This window comes from Lonchura striata, chromosome 5, assembly GCF_046129695.1.
Source record: "Lonchura striata isolate bLonStr1 chromosome 5, bLonStr1.mat, whole genome shotgun sequence".
Taxonomy (NCBI): Eukaryota; Metazoa; Chordata; class Aves; order Passeriformes; family Estrildidae; genus Lonchura; species Lonchura striata.
Window position 1 is genome coordinate 15866296 of NC_134607.1, and position 21250 is coordinate 15887545.

The following is a 21250-nucleotide window of genomic DNA, read 5'->3' on the forward strand; positions in this document are numbered from 1 at the left end:
GCTATTTCTTCCCATCCTGAGATAAACCCTTGGCCTCCTCAGCTCTGAAATTCAAAGCAGACCTCACCAGGAGCAGGCTGCTCAGCGTGAAACTGGCATTGCCTGTGATAGCAAAGCCCTCTCACAGAGCTCAGTTCTGCACCAGGAAATGAGCTGGTGGCCTAAGGGCATGCCCAGCAGCAGGAGAGCTCTACTGCCAGCAGATATGGCTGGAGAGAGGTCACAGAGTCCAAGCTTTGGGCCGTCGTGTCCCCCCCGCTCAGTTCCCCTTTCAGAGACATCCCTTTCAGTCAGAGGTGGTGGTGGGTATTTTAGAAGGTATTACACAGGAGAACTGAAGGAATTAGGTATCCTGCTTTGGCTTTTGCTAGCTGTTCACAGCGATACTCAAAATGCATGCCAGAAACATAAAGGGAGAAATAATAAACTCTGCCATAAGTAGCATGTGATTTGGAAAAGCAGAGGCAGGCAGAAGGTGAGAGAGGGAATAAAATACAAAGGCAAAGTCTTCGTAGCAGCAGTTGGCACTTGGAACTGGCCATATATATTTGAAACCACTATGCACAGCAAGCTGTTTGGTACCTCAATGCCTTCTAATGACTAAATAAAGTGAGCACACACATGCAGGTACACAAGGCCCTCAGCGAGTAAAATATGAAACATGAAACAACCCCAAATATCCACCTTCACAGCGATGCAGATTTCCTTCTTTTCTGTTATGCTTTCTTACAAGCTTCCTTCAAACCTGTCAGAGCAAAGGAGACTGAGTGAAACGTGTTTCCCTGTGCATTGAACAAAGCTTCAAGTTCTCAGTTTCACATTTGGGGTGTTTCTGACAGGATGCAGTTTCTGCTTCATTTAACCTAGCTCATTCCCTTTGGGACTTCTCTACCCACCTTATTTGCAGCAAGAAATGCCATGTGCTGAAGTTTGTAAAGAGCTTTCAGATAGAAGAGGTGACTGCTGAGTCCTCCCTTCCTTCCCCTCTGTCAGATACAGGTTCATGCATTACCTTGCACTTCTGGTCTCTTCCCAGTTACCGATTTTCACAAATAGAAATCGAAACATTTTTGAAACTTCTAATGCTCCATCAAACTTGTTTGCAAATAACCAGTGGATCCAGAGTTTGATGGGGACAGATGGGCAGACATGAAGCGACAGAACCGTCATTTCCTTAGGAAACCAGTCTAAAAACATTATGTTCAGAGCTCAGCTTTTTCCATAAAGATGCGCAGCTTCCCGGGAGGCCCAGCCAAGTCAGGGGACGCAGGTGGCAGCAGCAGCTCTGTGTCCTGGGTGACATCTTTGCCCGTCGCAGCTGTCATTGCTGTTACTGCCACAGGGGCGTCACATCAGCTCTTCCTTTCATCTGGGAGGCTCTGTCGTGGTGGAGATCTCTGCTCTGGGACTGAGTCCCGAAGAGGAACCCCCCAGGGAGGATGATACGGGAACACTCACGGTTGGAATGGAGATCCACCTTGTGTGAGTCAGGGTCTAGATGCTCTCAGGGTATGCCTGACAAGTTGAAACACATCTGCAGAGGTGGGAAGATGCCCTGAGGGAAGCTGTATCTCAGGACAGGCAGTCAGCCAGGCTTTCGTCCCTCCTCCAGCTGTGGCATCATCCAGAACAGCCTTGCAGAAAACCTTACAACCCACCTGCCAGCCTTCCTTTGCCCACGAGTAAACACGGATGGAGTCTGACATCTGCAAGAGCTTATTGTGAAATCTACTGAGGTAGCGCTGCTCAAATGTTGCCAGGTGGCATAGTCCCAGTCTGTATAAAACAGTCCCTTTTTGCCTTTTTGCCAGCAACAAATTAATTTTCACCAGCCCCACTTTTCTGCAGAGCGAGATTCAAGCTGCACATTTATTAGGAGCATGTTCATTTATTCCTGAACACAGAATGTGCTCCTGCAGCCCAGGGGCTCGCAGAACTTGCTAATGGGAATGCAGGAGGCTGTGCACCAGGTTCAATGCCTGGTGGGGAGGGGACAGGGGAGAAGGAAGAGAGAAGCTGTGCTCTCCCTTCAGGCAGTGCCAAGGTACCTGCCAGCACCTGGCCCCTGGAAGTGTTCTCAGCTGGCACAGTGGATGGCTCTTGATTGTCCTGTCAGACCTTTGCTGGCAAGTACTTAAATTGAGCGAGTTCATCCCATAAAATTTAAGGAAGAAGTGAAAGGACAGAACAATGAAAAGCAATGTATTTTTCTTTTAGCACCTCTCTTTTTCTCATTTTCTCCTGAGGTGTCAGCACCTTAAATAAAAGACCTTTACTGCCTCACTGCTGTCCGCATCCAGCCACAAATAGCAATGCTGGTGCAAATAGACCAAGGTCTCAGCTTGCCAGCTCTGCCCTCAAGGTTGTCACCTTTGTACAGAACCCTTCGTTCTCCTTCCTCTCTCATTTCTCCTTTGCTGTCACATTTGCTCCTGCCAGCTCAGAAAACACACGCCCTCTGATTGCAGAGATCCAGGGAGGTTAAGGACAAACTCAATCCCCAAGGTCAGCTCAGCTTCCATCCACCAAGAGAATGTCCAGGCAGAGCCATGTTACTGACTTCCAGTTCCTCATGAGTCATTTCCAAATTTGCAAACCACAGTGAGAGCTGACAAAGTATTGCTCTATCCTGGCTCCCTCATTCAGCCCCACGAGGACTGGCTGGAAAGGGATCTCCTACAAACTCTGCATCCTGGGGAGCCCACATCAACCTGTGTGAGGGCATTGGGGATCAGAAGCCCCTTCCTCAGCAGTTCCAGACAGAAGAGACAAGAGAAGGATGAAACAAGGTCCTGAGGGGAGCCTCCAGGCAGGCAGAGCACTGGGCTGGCAGATGGCTCCCAACACGTAACAAACACTAAACCACTAAAGCACACATCACTTTTTTCCTTAAAGTTGACTGCATTTTTGCATTTCCTGACTGAGCCCAGATAGGATTGCAGCAGAATGAACACTGGCAGTATGTGATGCAGGAAGTGAGTTCCAGGGCAGCTGGCCAGAGAGTTCATTCCCTTTGACCTCTTGTTCTTCTTTACACACCACAAAACTTGTGTCTCTTTGAACATCGTAGTGGGAGCCCCTGGGACCCACCTCATTCCTCCCAAAACTGGCTGCATACATCATCTGGGATGTATTTCTCTACAGTCATAGGCAAGTGCAGCCCAGACAGGAGGGTCACACAACAGGAATGGGAAAAGGACGAGATATTTACAGGCTGTCATACCATCAGGGGTGGGATATTGTGCTCCAACTTCCCATTTTATTCTTTCTTTATGGATCGAGGGAAGTTTTATGTTTTTAATAACTCATATTTATTATGTCTTTGCCCATTTTGCTAAAAAATGTACTTGGGCATAGCTGGGTTTCTATTACATTTGTAGTAGTGGTACTGAATTATTGAGGTAAATGCAAACTTGCATATTAAAACAAAAAAGGATTTTAATTATTTGGAGGAATACAAACTAGGAAGGCACTGGGCCAGCACAAAAAGGCTGTGACCAGTAGCCTCTCCTGAGTCCCAACCAAAATCAGGCAGCTCTCAGTACCTTGGCCCTATCCCACAAAGCAATTTGCACATGCACACAAGCATGCATCACACCATCCCCTCACTGACTTAATGGCACATACTGTACTTCAGAGGCTGGATTTCTTCCACAGACTCATCTGTGATGCTCAGAAAAAAAAAAATCCAGGCCAGAATGAACATAAAATAAAAGAGTAGAGTTGATAAAAACAGTGAGGTTGGCTGAGGATATTTTTGATGCACCCAGAGAAGAAGCAGTCATGTTTCCATCAGGTGTGCAATGTACCCATAAAATGTTCCAACTATATTTTCGTACATTTGCAGATGGAAAAAATCACTTATATTCCTCAGCAGTTATTTTACCAGTGAGACAAATCTGTTGTTGGACTAGAGAGTACAGATCACAGCTAGGAATGGGAATTGTTTTGATACATGTTCAGGTGGCTCCATGCAGGTGTAACAGACCTAAATATAAACTGGCACAGCTGATAGGCAAGAACAGCTTGAAAATCTACCCATCTGCACTTCATGAATGCATTTCCATTTACTCCCCTGAGCTGAGGATCAAGCCCCAGATCTTTTAAATATGGATGGCTCAGAACAAATCTGTGGTTTGGCTTTGCTCAGTGCAACATCAGGAGCCACTACATGTTGAGAAGAAAGTGATGGCTTCCCAGTCCTATGCAAGCCCATTCAGGATGTCACCTGGAAGCATCTGACATACCCAAGAGGTGTTGGATCACTGTCACAGAGTTTGCCTGGCTTGTGCAGGGACTGGTGTTTGTCATGGGAGCCCAACAATGTTGTCTCTGCTGAGAGATCTCCCTGTCCACAAGGGGAAGTTTCTGCGACCAATTCTGGTCCTGACTGTGCCATTTTGTGGTAACCAGGTTACATAAAATGGCCAGACTCTAGAAGAGAACCTTGTAATTGAAATTTTTTGAGCTATTTAAACCTTTTTAGAAAATAATGGAGAAAAATCTATGAGAACAATCTGATCCAGAATTATCCATCACTCACTTTGAGATTCAAACCTAATTTGATTGCTATTACTATATGTATTTTTATTGTTCTCTAATTGCTTAATGAATGTTGCAGTTGTTGTAATAAGATTATTGGTAATATGAAACAGATTTGCAGAATGTTGAGAAGATAATTAGATGATACCTTGAGGGTGATTTCTGTTTAAGACACAGTAACTATATCATGGAGTAAATAAACTTGGTGAGGGAAGATACCAATGGCTATTATCCTAAGATACAATTATTCCCAAATTACCAGGATTCACATTTCGTTCCAGTGAGATGACCAGTGACTGATGCATGGTCCAGGCTCTCCCATCCACTCATGAGGTTGTAGGACAAAGCCTTGCCCAGAGTGTGAATGGAGAAGCAGCTCTGTTTCCCCACAGGCTAGGATGTGGTGGGTGAGGTGGAACCCAGCAGACCCTTCATGAACACAATGGGCTGGGAATGGTGAGGTCCAAGTGATCAAACTGTGCCTGGCTTTCCAGAGCTGGGCCTTGCCCCTTGCCTAGCTCCCATTACTCCTGTGTGATGGCCACAAAAGCCTGACAGCACAGCGGTGACAGGGATGCTTGGCCATCAAAGTTGTAACCTTAAAGCCACACGTTCCTTTCTAAATCGATGCTTAGTGACATTTCAGGATCAGTATTAGTGCAAGGAATCTGCTGCTTCTTGGACCTGCAAGGCTGACTGGGGACAAAGCATTCACATATCCATGAACCTGCAGATCCTGAGGCTGCCCAGCTGTCCTGGCTGAGACAACAGGCTCGCCATCCCCTTCCTGCCTCTCTCCCTCCCTTCTTGGATCTAGGTGTGTTCACACACCTAACTGTGTGCTCCAGGTGGCAAACTCCACTGAGTACACAGGTGCTGTGTCCCTCTGTTTTAGTAAAGTGATGGGAACAACAGTGCACACACAAGCAGATGCACAGCTCTGCAGCTTGTCCTCCACCATCAAGATGAACCATCAAAATCTCTTGCTTGTTTTGGTACATTTAGTGAATTTTTCCAGCTTCTTTAGTGCCTTTAATGGTCTGTGGAATATTTTCCTGGCTCTTCATTTAAATTTTTTAGTCTCTAAGGACTATCCCAGCTCCATTTTGGTCCTAGCTAATGAGAATTTCTACAGAATTTTGATAGCAATTCTGCTAATAATATTTATTTCCACTGTAGTTTGTCTCTGTCTCTGGCAATCTCATTCTGTCTTCTGTTCAAGGTTGGGCAAAACTTTGGATAGTAGGTTTGTTGTTTTTCAAAGTGAGATAATTACACACAACATGTAATTCTAAGCTGTACTTACTGAATTTTCATACAGGTAGCTGGGAGTAGCTCTAGGCTCCCCAGATGCCTGCCAGCTGTGTATTTAACAACAAGCAGAATTTCCCAGGATGAACTGGCTTGGCAATCTCAGTAGTGTGACATGGCCAATTTCAGCAGACACAGTTTTGTATGAAAAAAGCCCGAAATCTCTTTATTTATGAGAACACACCAATATCACATTTCATTGGCATTTGTGGAACATAAGTCACTGTTTTGCAGCTTTGAGCAAAGCTTTGCAGGACCACTAATAGTGTCCTTGGAGAAATGAATGCGTAGCTTAACTCTTGTTCTGTGAACCATTGGAATAGAGTGCCCTAATAAACTCCCTCAGTTTCTCAGACTCTGTATTAATATTGACACTGCACATCCATTAAACATCAGCAAGCAGCAGTGCTCCAGGTGGTTGCTGCAAGCAGCCAGATTAGGGGCAAATGTTAGCAGCCTTCCCAATGAATCTTCACATATTTTCCTCATCTATGTAGACAGGCTCTCCCTTGTCATCTCACCTGTGAAATACTCATTGCAGTTTTTTATGTTATATTATTTATTCCAGCATTATTTGCATTATCTAGAATTTTCTGGTTTGTTTGCTTAGCTTTGTCCCAGTACTAGAACAAACTGTGCTTTGTTCCTACAAAAATTAATGTAATGGTTCTAACATCATCCATTCAGTGATCCTACCAATATCCCCTCTTTGCCTTTGATTTAAGAGTATCTTTCCTAAAGATAAGAACTGCAGGGAGCTCACAGTACGATGCTAAGGGAATTGAGATTTTTTTCTGGGTCAATATTACAAATTATGCCTTTTCCAGCATATCACCCATTTATTTTCCAGTTTTGTTCACATACTTCTTTGTGCTTAATAAGCTTATCACTGTCCATTCTGTTTCTATATTTATTTTCTGCTATGTGTGACTCTCCTACAAGTGTTTTCCAGAAGTATTTCTGGCAACACATATGCTTCTGTATAACAGTTAAAAAAGAAATGTCTTATTTATTTCCAGTTAGATAATTTCATCTTTGGCTGCTATGTTGTACATTTTCACTATGTATAATTTTCATCTGTATAATTTTCATCTAAGCATGTGGCGCTGTCCTTGTTTTCATTACCCATCCTATATATTCCTTCTGTCAGTATTCACTTGTTTTTGTGAAGCAAAGTCAAGTCTGGTATTCCTTGCCTCTTTCATCATAGAATGGACATTATCCCAGCTTATGTTGCTTGCTACAGTGTGCATAAATCCATACACTGTTTTACATGTTTGACATCTTGAGTCTTCTCTTTTCCATGACCTGTGATCCTCCAAGTATTTGTAATGGCAGAGCCCTGCCCATCCTCTGCAAGATTCACTCTCTGAAGTGATTGCTGTTTCTTGGAAAAGCTTATCATCTCTGTTAATTCTTAATTGTAAATCTCCTGTTAGAGGTTTAACACTTCATTCTCTCACTGACGGTATTTCCTTAATTTACTTTAGTCCAGGTGCCTTATGGTATTCGGTATTTAAATTACTCTTCCCATCTGTTCTTAGCAAGGGAAAGCAAGAAAACAAAGCATGCAAAGATGTCATATAAATGGAGTAGATAATGCCTGTGCATTTGGAGAGCGTGGATCATAAGTATTGGCTTGTTACTGTGGCTCAAACCACTTTCATTTAATGTAAAATACATGGCTGTTCTAATCGAGCCTAGTCAAGTTCCACAGTCTCACACTGCCCTCAGCAACATCTTATCAGAGATCCTTAAAGCAGCATATTAAGTGAAAAGAATGTCTAAACAGCTTGAGAAGCAAAGCCAGTCTTTGAACTGATACTAGATCACAATGTGATAGGAATACAAAGAATATGCACTGTGTGCAGGGAAACAGACAACATGGGATTTAAAAACAATGCCTGTGTCAGTCATAATTAGCATGTCAATTGACAACATGAAAGCAACAAAACCAATTCATAAAACCATATCACTTAGTAACTTTCTGGAAGATAAATGCAATGTGAAATTGTTCAAAACCAAGTTAGTCACAGAGCTTGTTGAAGTACATTTGCTGAAAATGCTGCAGAGTTTGTAAAGAAAATGTTTGGAAGAACTCTCTAATGTCTTCCTGAACTTAAAGAAGCGGTATATACAACAGGATCTGTAATTCCAACAACTTTTTTATCACACAAAAAGTGATTACCTTTAAATAGTTGAAAGCTATGAGAAGGCAGAATATCAGATTTTATTCTGATTTAACTGATTTACTGAGAGAAAAGAAGAAGACAAAATACAATTATGTGTTCATCAACACCTGGACATTAAGACCTGTACTTCACAGGCTGATGAAGTGCAATTACAATGTGTAAGCAAAGGTCCTTGTCAGTATAAGATGCAGAATGTATCTTTTGTCAGGGACTGAACTAGACCAATTTATAGTAACTCAGTGGTCATATTTTGCACTCCAGCATCCAAGGCAAATTAATTCTTCTACCTTCTACAACAGCAAAGGTATTTGGTTGGTGAAAAGGAATGGGAATGGTTCATCATTATAGTGATGGATTTTCTCAGCCTGCCTGTCGCTGTCGAGGCAGGATGGGAATGAGAAGACTCTGACTCAGAAGGCTGTGAGAGTAAAAACTCCAGTTTATTCAAAATACACTGCTCTTTTATACAGAGAGCTTTGTGAGGACCAATTCCATTGGTCCTGAAGTGAAAACAACCCACACTATTCGTGCAGAGTGCTTGACGCACAGTGATAGAACTTAACTATAAACCATGTGAACAACAAGAGAGATAAAGAATTATTTACATTCTTTTCCAACTCTATCCCAGGCTTCTGCCAGGATAGAAACTCTCATTTCTCTCTTTGACTGAATCTGAGACCCACACCTGCCTTTGCCTGCAACTGCTTCTGTTGATCCCCAAACTCCACCTAAGGACACCTAAGGATAAAACAAGTCACTGTCACAGAGCACTGCCACTGACTTTGGAAGGAGTGAAACTTTGAGTAAACACAGTAATGTGCTGGGTATGTGATCTAAGATGTCAGCCAGATGTGTTCAGTGAGCCATGGTGATGCACACAATTGAGTCAAAAGAAAATGAAAATAGAAGCATTTAATAGAAAACCAACAGGGAATCTCTTTCCTTCAAACTGGGACTGTTGCTCTTTGATTACAATTGCCCAAGGCCCCAGTCCATCTGGTCCATAGATTAGGATGTCACAGCCTCAGTGAAAAATGAGCCATTGCTGCAGATATATTAGTAGCTTTCAGAAGCTCTTCCAAATACGAGATCATCTGGCCATGGGATATAACCAGGATGGTATATAGCAGCAGCTGGATTTTTGGGTAGGCAGTATCTCAGTGTGAATATAGGTAAGTATATGTAATATTTTCGGATGCACTGAAATCAAGGAACAGTGTAAAAGCCTTAATTTCCTACTCTCTCTCATCCAGCTGCACAACAGGGATAAAAGGAGAGACTATGACATTTCTTTTGTTAAACAATGAGCATTAATCTCTGCCAAAAGCAAAATGCCTGAGTGAGGAGTCTCATGGGTTACATCCCTCACTCAGACTCAGTGCAGAAGTGACAATACCTGCCTGCAGATGTAAGGCAGGAGAGGTTTGGTGCTGTCAGCCTGATGGGTGGAAGGTATATCCCTTCCAAATTGGTGCTGCTTAGAGGAGAATGCACATCCTGCAGGCAGGTCAGGCTCTCTCCTTCTGTCTCCCTCCTGCTATCCTACTGTTTTCTATGTTGAGTCCTCTAATATGTATCAGTACCATAGTAATAGCATGAGCTCAGAGAGGACTGACCTTAGCCTCAGTCAGCAGGACTTTCTTGAGGGTAGGAACCTGTAGCAGCAACAAAATGGATGTCTTTGATATAGCTCTCACTGAGAAGTGAGAGTGTAGAATTAGCACAGGAGCTGCCAGATGTTTCTGTGCAGGGGCTTATGCTGCTAGAGGAATGGATAGATCCCAGTCCCAGGGCACTGGCCTTGTTCCTCCATTTGGAGCAGACCCAGAGGAGATCTAACTACACTCAAGGCTTAGGGTCCAGGCCTGCTCATGCTGATGCCTCAGTGGCACCTGAATTTACTGAATCTAAATGGTTTGAGAGTGAGTGTAGAGCCTTCTGAAACATGTCTCTGCTAAAGGAACAAGTTCCTGTAAAGATTGCCACAGAGCAACTTAATGGGTTTCTGCTGCTGTTCAAAAGCTGTGAATATCTCTATTCATTCCCTTGGAAAAAAGGTTAATAAACTCAGAGAATTAGGGAATATTTCTGTGTAATAGCTTGGATGTGGGAAGAGGGGGCAGGGTGTAAAGGTCATGGGTTTGCTATATAAATATGCTAGGCATGCTCCTGAATTTCCTTCTAGGGAGAGTGAAGCTCAGGTCATGTTCTGCTTACAGAAGAGCCAAGGAAGAGCAAGGAGGGGGAAGAAGGGAGGGATTATTCTTGTGCAGAGTTTCTCTGAATTGCCCAATGAAAAACCCTGCCAATGTGATTCAGTTCTTTCTCCAAACCAGTGGAGCAGGCACTGACTGCAGACATGACTGCCCCAGGGAATCACACCTCCAGGCAGAACTGGAAATAAGGGCAAGAGAATCCATCATGAACTTTCTCTGCTCTCACAGGCAGGAACTTTCTCTGATTAGCTTCAGTGGCTGCAGTGCTCCTCTCTCTTACATAAATCATTGGCCAGGGTAGAATGGAGTGGGACCTGGGACATACTGTGGAGGAGGAGCTTTAGGCCCTGGACACAAAACCAGAAGAACAGAAGCAGAGAGACACAGACTGGGAAGCCCACCAGAGATTTCAGCTAGCCCAGGGACCCTCCTGGACAGGAAGGGAAAGAACTCTGTCTGCAGCCAAGCCTGTGCTTGTGGTTAAGGAAAGTCAGAGGTGGATGTGCCTGAAAGGCAGGAGTTCCCATGAAGAGCTCCCATAGCCTGATCAGAAGACATATCCAGTGAGTGCTGCTCACATCCACCAAGGAAAAGGTCTCTTCCTCAGTTTAAACCATTCTTGGTGTTGGGGTGTAGAATTAAAACAAAGCAAATTATAATCTCTCTTGCTGAGTCAGAGACATGGAAATATTTAGATTCCATTTTTCTCCACATCAGCTGCACAAAAGCCTGAAGGTTTTATGAGGATTCTCTTCCCTGTCACTCTGGCCACAGGGATATTAATCATGTGAAAAACGGGGGGATGTGGGCAGACCCTAACAGCCAACGCTGCCTCGGTCTGGCAGGAACACGGACCTGCACCGCTGCGGTAAACACAGCTCCTGCAGAGCACTACACTTGGTCTCTTTGCAACACAAATAGCTATTTGCATTTTACTTGTAAGAAAGCACCTGAAGAGACAGAATTACCACAATGGCAAGGGATGTGCTGACAGCACTGCTGTTCCATACCCCCAGACCATTGATAAACGAGTCTCAAATGCCAGAATAACCAGCGGGCTGAGGGGTCCCAATTCTCCATTGCTGTAAGAATGACAGAAGAACTACACTGGACTGGGGAGATCCTTTTTTTATGCAAACATAAGCACAGATTGTGCTGGAAAGAAATGGAGACTAAATTATTTTCTATCCTTATCAATTGTAGAGCATTACCAAGCAGTAGACAAAAACCTCTCTACTATCTCTTGCATTCTGTACCTGCACACTGAAATGACTGAAGATGTGACTTTGCTAAAGGAACAAATAAGTATGTGCCTGAAGCATGATCATGTATCTGAAGCTTCTCTTGATAATAGGCTTGGAACTGATGGTAGAGACAGAATTATAAAAAATTACTCATCATACAAGGGTCAGACATGAGTAATTAGGATGAGGTGTTTACCTGTCTTCATATACAACTTGTGAGATAATTTTAGGTGACACATCCCCAGTCAAGTTTTAAGAGTTACAGAGCCGCTTTTTTAATTAGTCTGTTAAAAAAAAAAAACAACAAAAAAACCACTTAGCAATCATAAGAAAACAAAATCACGCATTCCAGCCTCCTCTGAACAGTGTTATGAAAAAGAAACAGGAATTTTACTTGGCCTAAAAAATTACTACAGCACATAATCTAGAGGATGCTCAAGATCAGTCCTTTATCCTCTCATTTTCCATTGCACACATTCTAATACCTGCTTCTATTGATCTGACATGCAGAAAACTAGGACAGCTAAAAAAGAATTACCTGGTACATGCAGCAGCATGGCAGGTGTGATCTACCTTGAGGGTGATCAGACAGCTACAGCCAAAAACTAGGACATACGTGTTTGCCAGGAGGAATTTCGGAATGGACACTGCATTCTAAGTAAAGACAAGTAAAAAGACAAGTGCACAATCTGTCATTGCTGTCTGCACTGTCTCTTTCTTCTAAGGGCAGCTCTCTTCAAAAAGCTCCACATCAAAAATCAGCAACCCAAAATCTCAGATAGTGTCACACAGTCCCAGTAGGGGAGATGGGATGGGACCTCTGGACCTCGCCCTGTACAACCACTCTGCCCAAAGCAGGGTCCAGTTTCTCTGCTAGGGATGCTGAAGACAACTAGCAACTGAAGTAACATTTCTCCCTTTTACTAACTCTCGTGTATTTTCATGGTTACGAGCACAGGAAAATTGCCATTGATCCATCTTAGGGATACTCAGGCCTTTCATCCATTTAAGCATTTTTTCTGACTGCTCTGATCATGTCTTAGAATACTAAAGAGGGTTTATTTTAAAAATTCCAGCTTGTTTTGGAAACATTGTTAATGAACATAACTGTTCTCGGTAGACTTGGTTGCACAATAGGAAGTAATAGAGGTTTGTAAATTATTTGTGGCACCACATGAGAATTATGAATTTGAAAAGCATTTATCTGCACATAGTCTTTTCATAAGTGAAGGCTAAGAGTACTAATAACTGAGGCTATCAGTGCTGTTAGCAGTTGACCATACCACCTGAATCCTCTAAAAAAGTAGGACAAACACCAAAAGAAAAGTAGGACATTTAATCACCTCACACCACCTGGAACATTCAGCACTGCGTCAAGTGCACATACTCAGCACACAGAGACGCACTGGACAGATGAACCTGGAATATTTAAGTGGGAAGAAATGGCTACTGTATGAGGTTATGCCTGAAATATTCATCAGGAGAAGATAATTTAATGTTTTCTTACTTAAAGAAGAAAAATCCCGTATCTTCTACTCTTCAAAATAAAGGGAAAAGAAAACCCAAAATATAATAGGGGTACTAATCCCCAGGGTTTAATCCGCTTTTCTTATCACTAACAGCAGAGTGTTTTCTGGACCATCTTCTGCATCAACCTGATTTTGGCAGAACATACTTGCACACCCAGAATCCCAAATTTGGCCTCAAGCAGCCACCTTATGTTACAATTCATATCCCATCCTGACATTCTTAAGCAGAAGGATTTGGACAAGCTTTTTACAAAAAATAAAAATAAAAAGAGAAAGAAAAAGAAAAAGAAAAAGAAAAAGAAAAAGAAAAAGCCATTTTATTGACTTTGATTTTTTTGAATTGCTAAAATGGCATTTTTAAAGAGGGAAAATCATTCAGAAAAAAAATTCTGTCCAGTGTTACATTCATTACCCTGACTCACTGGTCCCTGTCAGAGTGCGTCCTTGCTCTCCTGAGTCTGCAAACTGGGGTCCCTGTCAAGAGTGGTCAACAAAAGCAGCACTGCTCCCTCACATCCCTTATTTAGCCAAAAGATTGTTAGAAATGGCCAACATCCCTCTTCCTCTCTTACAGGATAGGGTGTCTCTGAATAACTCTGCACTTTTATGAAATCTCTGTGGCTGTTCACCCTCTCATGTGTCATGAGAAACTTTGGGAAAAGGTGCAGGGAGCCCCCAGACAAGTGGGAAGGGGACAGTCATCAGGACAGTGATTGGGAAGGAATCAAGGTGCCATTTGTAAAAAGAACATTAGAAATGGATTGTTAAGGGTTTCAGGATCTGCTATTGCACCAGGGGCTCACCACACTGGAGCTTTTGCTGAACCACAAAGTGTGTTTCCTAGTAGACATGGGAACTTCTCTAATTTGCATTTTATGCCAAAGGAGGAACAATTGTCCAAATGTTCTTTTGGTAAGTGGGAAAGGTGAGCAGGTGCATTTTATTGAACCATGATTAGTGAATGTGGGTGTGGGTATGTGAATTCCCACAGTGTGTGTTATCTTCATAGCTGCCTTTGCCCATTCCCCTCAAACACCTTGTACAGAGCTGGGAGAGGCCAGCAAGAATGAGACATGAACAGGAAGTTGGCTTGTGCCCACTGAGTAGTTTTCTACATTTTCTCTGTGTAAGAATATTCATTGTTTTTGGGTTTTTTTAACCCAGTTTAAGCCTCTGTACTGACTGCATGCAGCAAAATAGAAGGGCTACCATGAGCCAGGTGAGTGCTCTGGATTGCTCAGATCCTGCTGCTGAGGAGCCAGCTCCTCAAGAAGATGATGAATGGAGGGACCAGGCTGGGAGAAAAGCTGTGGAAGAGTCTGCTTCATATCCCTGCCCCTGTCAGCTTGGTAATGATGGGCTGCTGTGGGGTGCTGCAGGCTGCTCCTCCCTGAGAGCTGAGGGTGCAGAACCTCAGGGGTTACTTGAGGTCATGGGGGTCATTTGGGCTGACCTGAGGTCACTGGAGTGCCTGGTGGGGATTGCTTGAGGCCATTTTGGGGTTACCTGAACAGGAAGCACAGTTAGCACAGACACTGCCTTGGGATTTTGCTGTTCAGAACATCCAAACAGAGCTGCAGGAACAGCATCTGGGACAGCTGGACATGGATAGACCCATCACACACAGTTCAAGGTCTCCAAAGCCCCAGAAATCTGCACTTCTCAACTGGAGGAAAAGGATAGGTGTGACATTCACATTCTCTGGATAGAGAGACATAATTCTGTTTCTCAAGAGAAGCACAGAGAGAAGAAGAGAAAACAATCTTTATCTCTGCTCCTTTGTTTTCCCCATGTGGAATGTGGTATGGAGATTGTTTACCTGAAGTGATTGCTGGATTGGATTCTGGTGAAGGTTGTTTGGGTTCAGTGACAAATCGGATCCAGCTGTGCCTCGGACTCTCAGCAGAGAGCCACGAGTTTGTTAATTGTTAGATAGGTAAGTAAGAAGTAAGTATGTAGAGTAGTATAGAATCTCTTTAAATAGTATAATAATGTAATATAGCATATTTTTAATAAAGCAGATCCTTCAGGCTTCTGATCTGGAGCCAGACATCATCATTTCTTCCCGTCGGGGGTCACAGGCAAGGACTTCTAGTGATTAATTGGTGAATATCAACTGTCATTGTCTACTTTATTCTCTGTATTTATTTGCCGCATTTGGTGCTGGGACCAGAAGTGGAAAAGTCAGGAGGAGAAGCTTCAAATTTTCCAGATGTTAAAAAGGCTTAAGTTAACAATAACTAGGGTTTGTAAAGACTAATTGAAAAATAGGAAGAGGAGGGATTGAGAGGAAAGCTCATGTCTTTACAAACAATTCCATGGGTGAAGGTGTGGGTGTTAACATGTTTAAAATAGGTCTTAATGTCCCTCCTGGTTTGGGCAGCAGGTTTGTTGCAGAGCCCAGACAGTTTGGCTCCTCAAACAGACAAGGGTCTGCACAAGCTTGAGACTTCGGAACTTCGGGGTAGCATGACAGGTTCAAGGGGGGATAAGTTGCAAGTAGTTTGGGAAGGCTGGACCTTCCCTGTACCTCAGCCAGAGGGGAAAGGAAGAGGGTGAGATGCAGCGGGAGTATAGGATAAATGAGGCTGCACCCTCCAAAACCTCGAGAGAGAAAACCCCGTGGATGTGCCCCGGTGGACTCTCTCCCTTTACTTGAATAAAGTTGCAGGACTCCTCTGTCTTCTTTTGGGCATAAACTTCTGGCATTTGTGACATTTCCTGACAAAAGTTTTACTGAAATCCAAAAAGATTACATGTACTGGCTTCCCTTGAACAACTTGGGGGGGGGGGGGGGGAATGTTGGCATTACCTTGTAAAAAATAGTTACAGGGAATAATAGTTACAAACTAATGCTAGTTTGTCCCAAAGCTTTTTTACATGATGAGGTCAGATCTTGCCCTTTGTTTGTTTCCACCTTCCCCTGGCAGGATGCTCATGCTGTCCAGACATCCTTGTGATATTGGTGTTTTCCATGTGTGATTTGAGACATTTCTCCAGGTTCTTATGGCTTAAACAGCAATCCCCTCCCCCTCCCCACCTCCTGGACAGCGTTTCTTCTAACTAAGTATTCTGGAATATTTTCGATTTGTTGTTTGTTTGTGATTTTGTTTTACTTGTGAGTTTTGTTTCGAGTTTCTTTGGGGTTGTTGTTGTGATTTGTTTGCATTTGGTGTTTTTGGTAGGTTTGGGGTTTTCTCGGGGTTTTTTATGGGGTTTTTTTTTGTGCGGGCGGGGGCAACACCGTGGATATTTTTACTGATGTGAAAAAAATACCTGTTCGCTTCTGTCCCCTGCTCCATCCCCACTTGCCCGTGCTCCCGGCAGCCCACGGCAGCGGCTCCTCTCGGGGGCTGCAGCGAGGCAGCGAGCGCCGGGGCTCTGGGAAGAGTGAAAGCTCTTTTCCTTGGCATTGGCGGTGTTTGTTTGTTGTTTGTTTGTTATTTGTTTGTTTGTTTCCGTGCCGCGCGGCCGGCTGCGTGCGGAACGCCGGGGCCCGGGAGCCGTTTCCAGCCGGGCCGGGCCGCGCACGGCAGCGGCGCCCGGCGCGGCGGGGCGCGATGGCGAAAGTGCTGGCGGCCCTCAGGCACCACTGGAAGAAATCCACCTTCGGAGCCTGCTTGCTGGGCTGGGGCGGACACTGGCTCTATGGGAAGCACTGGTAATGCCGGCTGGGGCCGGGGTGGGAGGGAGGGGGAGATGGAGGAAGGGGGAGCGGCTAAAACGGGGTTCGCTCTGGGAGCGGCCCGGTGGCCAGCGGGATGGATCTCCCTCCCGCTCCGGCAGGCAGGGGATGGATCTCCTTCCCGTTTCGGCAGCCAGGGGATGGATCTCCCTCCCGTTTCGACAGGCAGGGGATGGATCTCCCTCCCGCTCCGGCAGGCAGGGGATGGATCTCCCTCCCGTTTCGGCAGGCAGGGGATGGATCTCCCTCCCGTTTGGGCAGGCAGGGGATGGATCTCCCTCCCGCTCCGGCAGCTGCGGCAGCCTCAGTGCCTCCTGCTGCATGCCCGCCTGCCTCGGCCGCGTTGTAAGGTGGGGCGGGTTCAGGCGGGAGGTTTAAACAGAGAGGATGTGTGGCTGGCATGGGCAGTGCTGGAGCCTCTCGGAGAGGAGAAGGGCTTTTGTCTTCGAGCCTAAACAAGAATGGCATGAGCCACACGTGGGCCTTCAGCTTGCCTGCTTTGAGCCTGTGCAAGGATGAGTGGAGCCAGGCCTGCAGGGTGTGCTCAGCGTGGTGGTCCTGTGCCTGTTCCCACCCCTGTTTGCTGTAGCAGAAGTCCCTGTCTCTTTCCTGGGGCCTGGCACGGCAGCCTTGTGCTGTTGTTTTTGCTGTTGTCGCCCACCCAGCTTGGAAGAAGCCTTAGAGCTGCTCCTCCCGTAAGTTATACCCGGTGGTGTCGTTCCCACCGCTTACCTGTGGAGTAAGTGTGCCTTACAGTAAGTAAAATCATCATTCTTGTTTTATAAAAGCTGAGTTTATATTTTAATCCTTGTCCTTCAAGGACATGCATTTGACTTAAAAGCAGATGTAGCCAAATTACTTTTAAAAACTGTTACTTTTGGTTCTGCTGCTTATTGTCACTGTCTTAATGATTTTTCATGGTTTAGTCAGGTTTTTAACAGTGCTCTTTTCTGCTTATATTGCAATGCTGCCAAAGCCTTGGTGGAAAAGTTAGGAAAATAAATCTGTTTATGTTGTTTTTATACTCTCTTCATATCCTTTTACCCAGGGACTTTGGCATTAAATCAAGCTTTGTTTTGTGTGCTACATCTGCTTCAGCTGCTTGCTTCCTACCTGAAGCACTGAGGCTCAGTGCCCCCTTTGTACCTGTTGTGTCTGGGAGTTCTTGTGCCCATGTGCTGTTGGTTTCAGATGTACACTGATTTCTTGTGTGGTGGCAGTGAAATTATTTTTGGATCACAGAGAATGTGGAGTGTGCAACAGGTGATGTGGTGGGTAATAAAGAGGACAATATGGAAGGCAAACAACCAGAAAGGGAATCTTTGGTACCTAAATTTTGGTGCATGGGGGTTGTTTGCCCCAAGTGTAGGCATGGTGCTTTAACCCACATGATGTACTGGGGGCAGAAAAATTTTACATGTCCCATTTTCCAATCTCCCTATTATCTGTACAGGCAAATACAGCACTTCCTTAGGAGGCACTGGAAATGCAAGGCAGGAAATCCTGTGATGACAGACAGCTCAGTGAGACTTTAATGCAGGCCATAGCTACTGCTTTCAGAGTTCTGAACACTGTTTGGAAACACTGATAACCGTTTAGCAATTTCTGGGCCATTCCCTGCAGAGAGTTGTTTAATCCAGGTTAGAGAAGAACAAGGAACAATGAGAGCCTGATGGCAGGAGTGTAAAGAAGAGTTCAAAGGAGATCTCAACAGCCTTTTGTGATACTCTGTGAATGGTGAGGACCTTACCTTGTGGCAGGTGGACAGCAGGGAGTAGGCCAGGATGCCTCTCTGCAGGTTGCGGGGATGGCTTTTGGTGTGGGTGTTTTTGTACATTCCTTGTTCCCAGTTTCTGTCTGTGTCCCAGTTGTGCTGGGCAGCGGAGAGGTGCCTTTTGGCCCATGCACAGATGGCCACAGGCAATGCTGGGAGAGGTTAATGAAGGATCTGTAAGGGGCTGTGTTTGCCCTGAGGCTTGTTGTTATCCTCATCAGAGGCTCAATTGCTGTGCATAGCTTTACCTGACTAGACTGATATTTGCCCTTCAAGAACATGCTAAAAGTGTATGAGGTCTTGTGCTTTGGTTTCTGGCATCACAAATTCCTGATGAAGGGCTTTGCTTCAGCACAGCATTGGCTCAGGTTAGCCTCTGACTTCCTGGAAGGAGCTGAGATGTTGGTCATTTATTTGCAGCTGAAGAAAATTGTTCAGCGTCCTGCATCCCTCTTTCCATCCTTGTGGGTTTTCTGAAATACTTCTCTTGCAAGGAGAAGGTGATTTGCTTTTTTGACTTTTCAAGGATCCTTCTTTATTTGGATGCAGCAGCCATGATGCCTACATTAAGTGGAGCTATTGTAAATAACAATCTGTCCTGCAGGTAAATGGCAGCTCTTCTGTAGTCAGTCTCTCCAAGCTCACAGGGACACCAGAGCTCTCAAGTACTTCCTTAAGACTTTGGAGGATGCTGTATGGACAAGAAGAATGTTACCTTTTCCAGGTGTGTTCCCAGGGCCTCTTTCCTGCCTGGAAATGGATGTGGGAGTCCCCCTTGCACACCTGTGCTGTGGAGCCTGGTGTGGATGCCCTTGTGCTCCCTAAGGTGTAAAGGGAAAAGGGGCACTGGAGTGTGATGGATCATCATTGACTTGGTCTGAAGGTTGAGGAGCTGCTTAGTCCTGGTACTTTATTCCTGCAGCATTTCATTTCTGGATCAGTGTATTTTTTCAGTTTGAGGGGGTTTGTTCAAATACTGACTAATTTAAAAGTAAGGAGTTTTGGATGAGCAGGAAGAATTAAAGGAGAAAACTTTGTGCTTTTTTCCCCCCTCTGCCATGAGTTATTCAGCCCTTCTGAGCATGTGATAGTGCAGAAGTTGCCTCTTCACAGGGGTGTCAGTCAGGAGGTGGTGAAGGTTTTTCATGTGTCAAATGATAGGAATTATGTCTGGTTGAACTTCTGTTAACTAGAACCCCATTGCCAGTCTTGCAAAGCCACAATGCATCTTAAAATTCCTTTTGCTCTCATAAAATAATATGCTTTAAAAATCCATTGTCTTGCATTTAGGATAGCAAATAGTCTTGTGCTATCTGAGAAGTAGGAGGATAACTCAGTGTTGCTACATGTGAGGTTGTCTGGATTGCATGAATTTATATATAAGGCTCATTTTAATCTATAGCATATCATGTTGCAGGTACTAGGGACACTTAATTTAATATCCTAGATCAAAGCTTGCAGGGTATGAAGCTTGCTGTGTGCTCACACACAGAAACATGCTTCTGCTTAACACAGACAAGTGGGGTTGATTACAAAGAAAGATTGTTCTAAAATTTTCACCAAGTTTGGAATCCCTTCTCAACTTTGTCCTGCGTCACCTTTCCTGAACTGAGCTGCAGCTGTTCTTTGTATCCCCAGGGGGTGCAGTGAGTTACCAGCTCTGCCAAATCAGCAGAAATGAAATCTCCAGCATCATGGACATCAGCTCAACTGATTGTCAGATTTGACCAGACTGTTACCATGATGTCACTGCATAAGTGATCATGACCATGTCAGGATGGAGACCCTGGATATTCTACTGAGGCAGTGGACTAATCACATACTTAGTTTTGCTCTGTATATATTAAAGTATTGACATTCTCAGTAGAAAATGCTGGCAAAGCACCTGAGCCTTTGACTGCCTGCCAGTAATCCTGAGTGGTGCTGTTATCTACAATTTGAATGTTAATCTCTGTGTGTTTGCCAGCTGATAACTCACTTTGTCACCTTTCTGCATATACTTCCTGAGTAGCTGACTTTATTTCATCAAAACTTTGTCAAAAAAATGGAGTATAAATTCTGAGTCTTAGGTAAAGCTGATGAAACCTAAGGTTTGTCTTTCATGCCCTTCCAAGGCCAAGTGGAAGTAAATTCTAATACCTAGTAAAGAGGATTTTGTGCTCTTGCTGTATTAGAAGCAGCCAAAAAAGCTTTCTGCTAAGATAAAATCTTTTTCAGGAGTTCTGATACAGCTCCTGAGGACTGATCCTGTGTGCACAGCTTTGGTCAAGTTTCTCCTCACAAAACTGTTTGGTGCAGACACTGAACTTTAAAGTTTTTAGACTTCTTCATATTTGAGTATATTTAATAGTCTTAGATTTAATGCTGATAACCCATTTTGGAATGAGATCCTGAGCTTCTTTTTACATTTGTAGCATGATCACTTTTAGGGGGAGTTCTTTGGTTGGATCTAAGACCCTTGCTGCAGCTGAGAGCCTCAAACTGCTTCAGTTCTTCTGCTTGTTGCGTCCATTGCTGCCCTGGATGACCTTTCATCATGGGAACTGTCCTTCCACCCTGGCTTCTGCTGGCACTTGGGCACAGAACTCAGTCTCATCTTGAGGAGCATCCATACTAAATTGTGTGGATCTTGTGCCTATATGTAAGATTGTTAATGCCCTATTCCAGCTGGAAACGTTCAGGACAGGAGCACTGGCCAGCTGTCCTGCCCTAGAGGAGAGAAATCGGAACAGAGAAATCAGAGAAAATCAGAACAGA

The 21250-nt window shown here is 44.3% G+C and overlaps 1 protein-coding gene across 3 annotated transcripts in view; it reads left to right on the forward strand.

Moving 5' to 3' along the window:
* Positions 1 to 16528: 16528 nt before the first annotated feature.
* Positions 16529 to 21250, forward strand: part of AGK (acylglycerol kinase) — a 35237-nt gene continuing 30515 nt past the window's right edge. Inside the window, exon 1 of one of the 3 annotated variants that reach the window (XM_077783344.1) lies at positions 16529 to 16695. In XM_077783344.1, coding sequence (XP_077639470.1) covers positions 16595 to 16695 — 101 coding nt within the window. In that variant the 5' untranslated portion in view covers positions 16529 to 16594. Of the gene's footprint in view, positions 16696 to 17409; positions 17475 to 21250 lie in introns of those variants that run through there. The other 2 variants (XM_021552022.3, XM_077783345.1) reach the window with 2 other exon arrangements.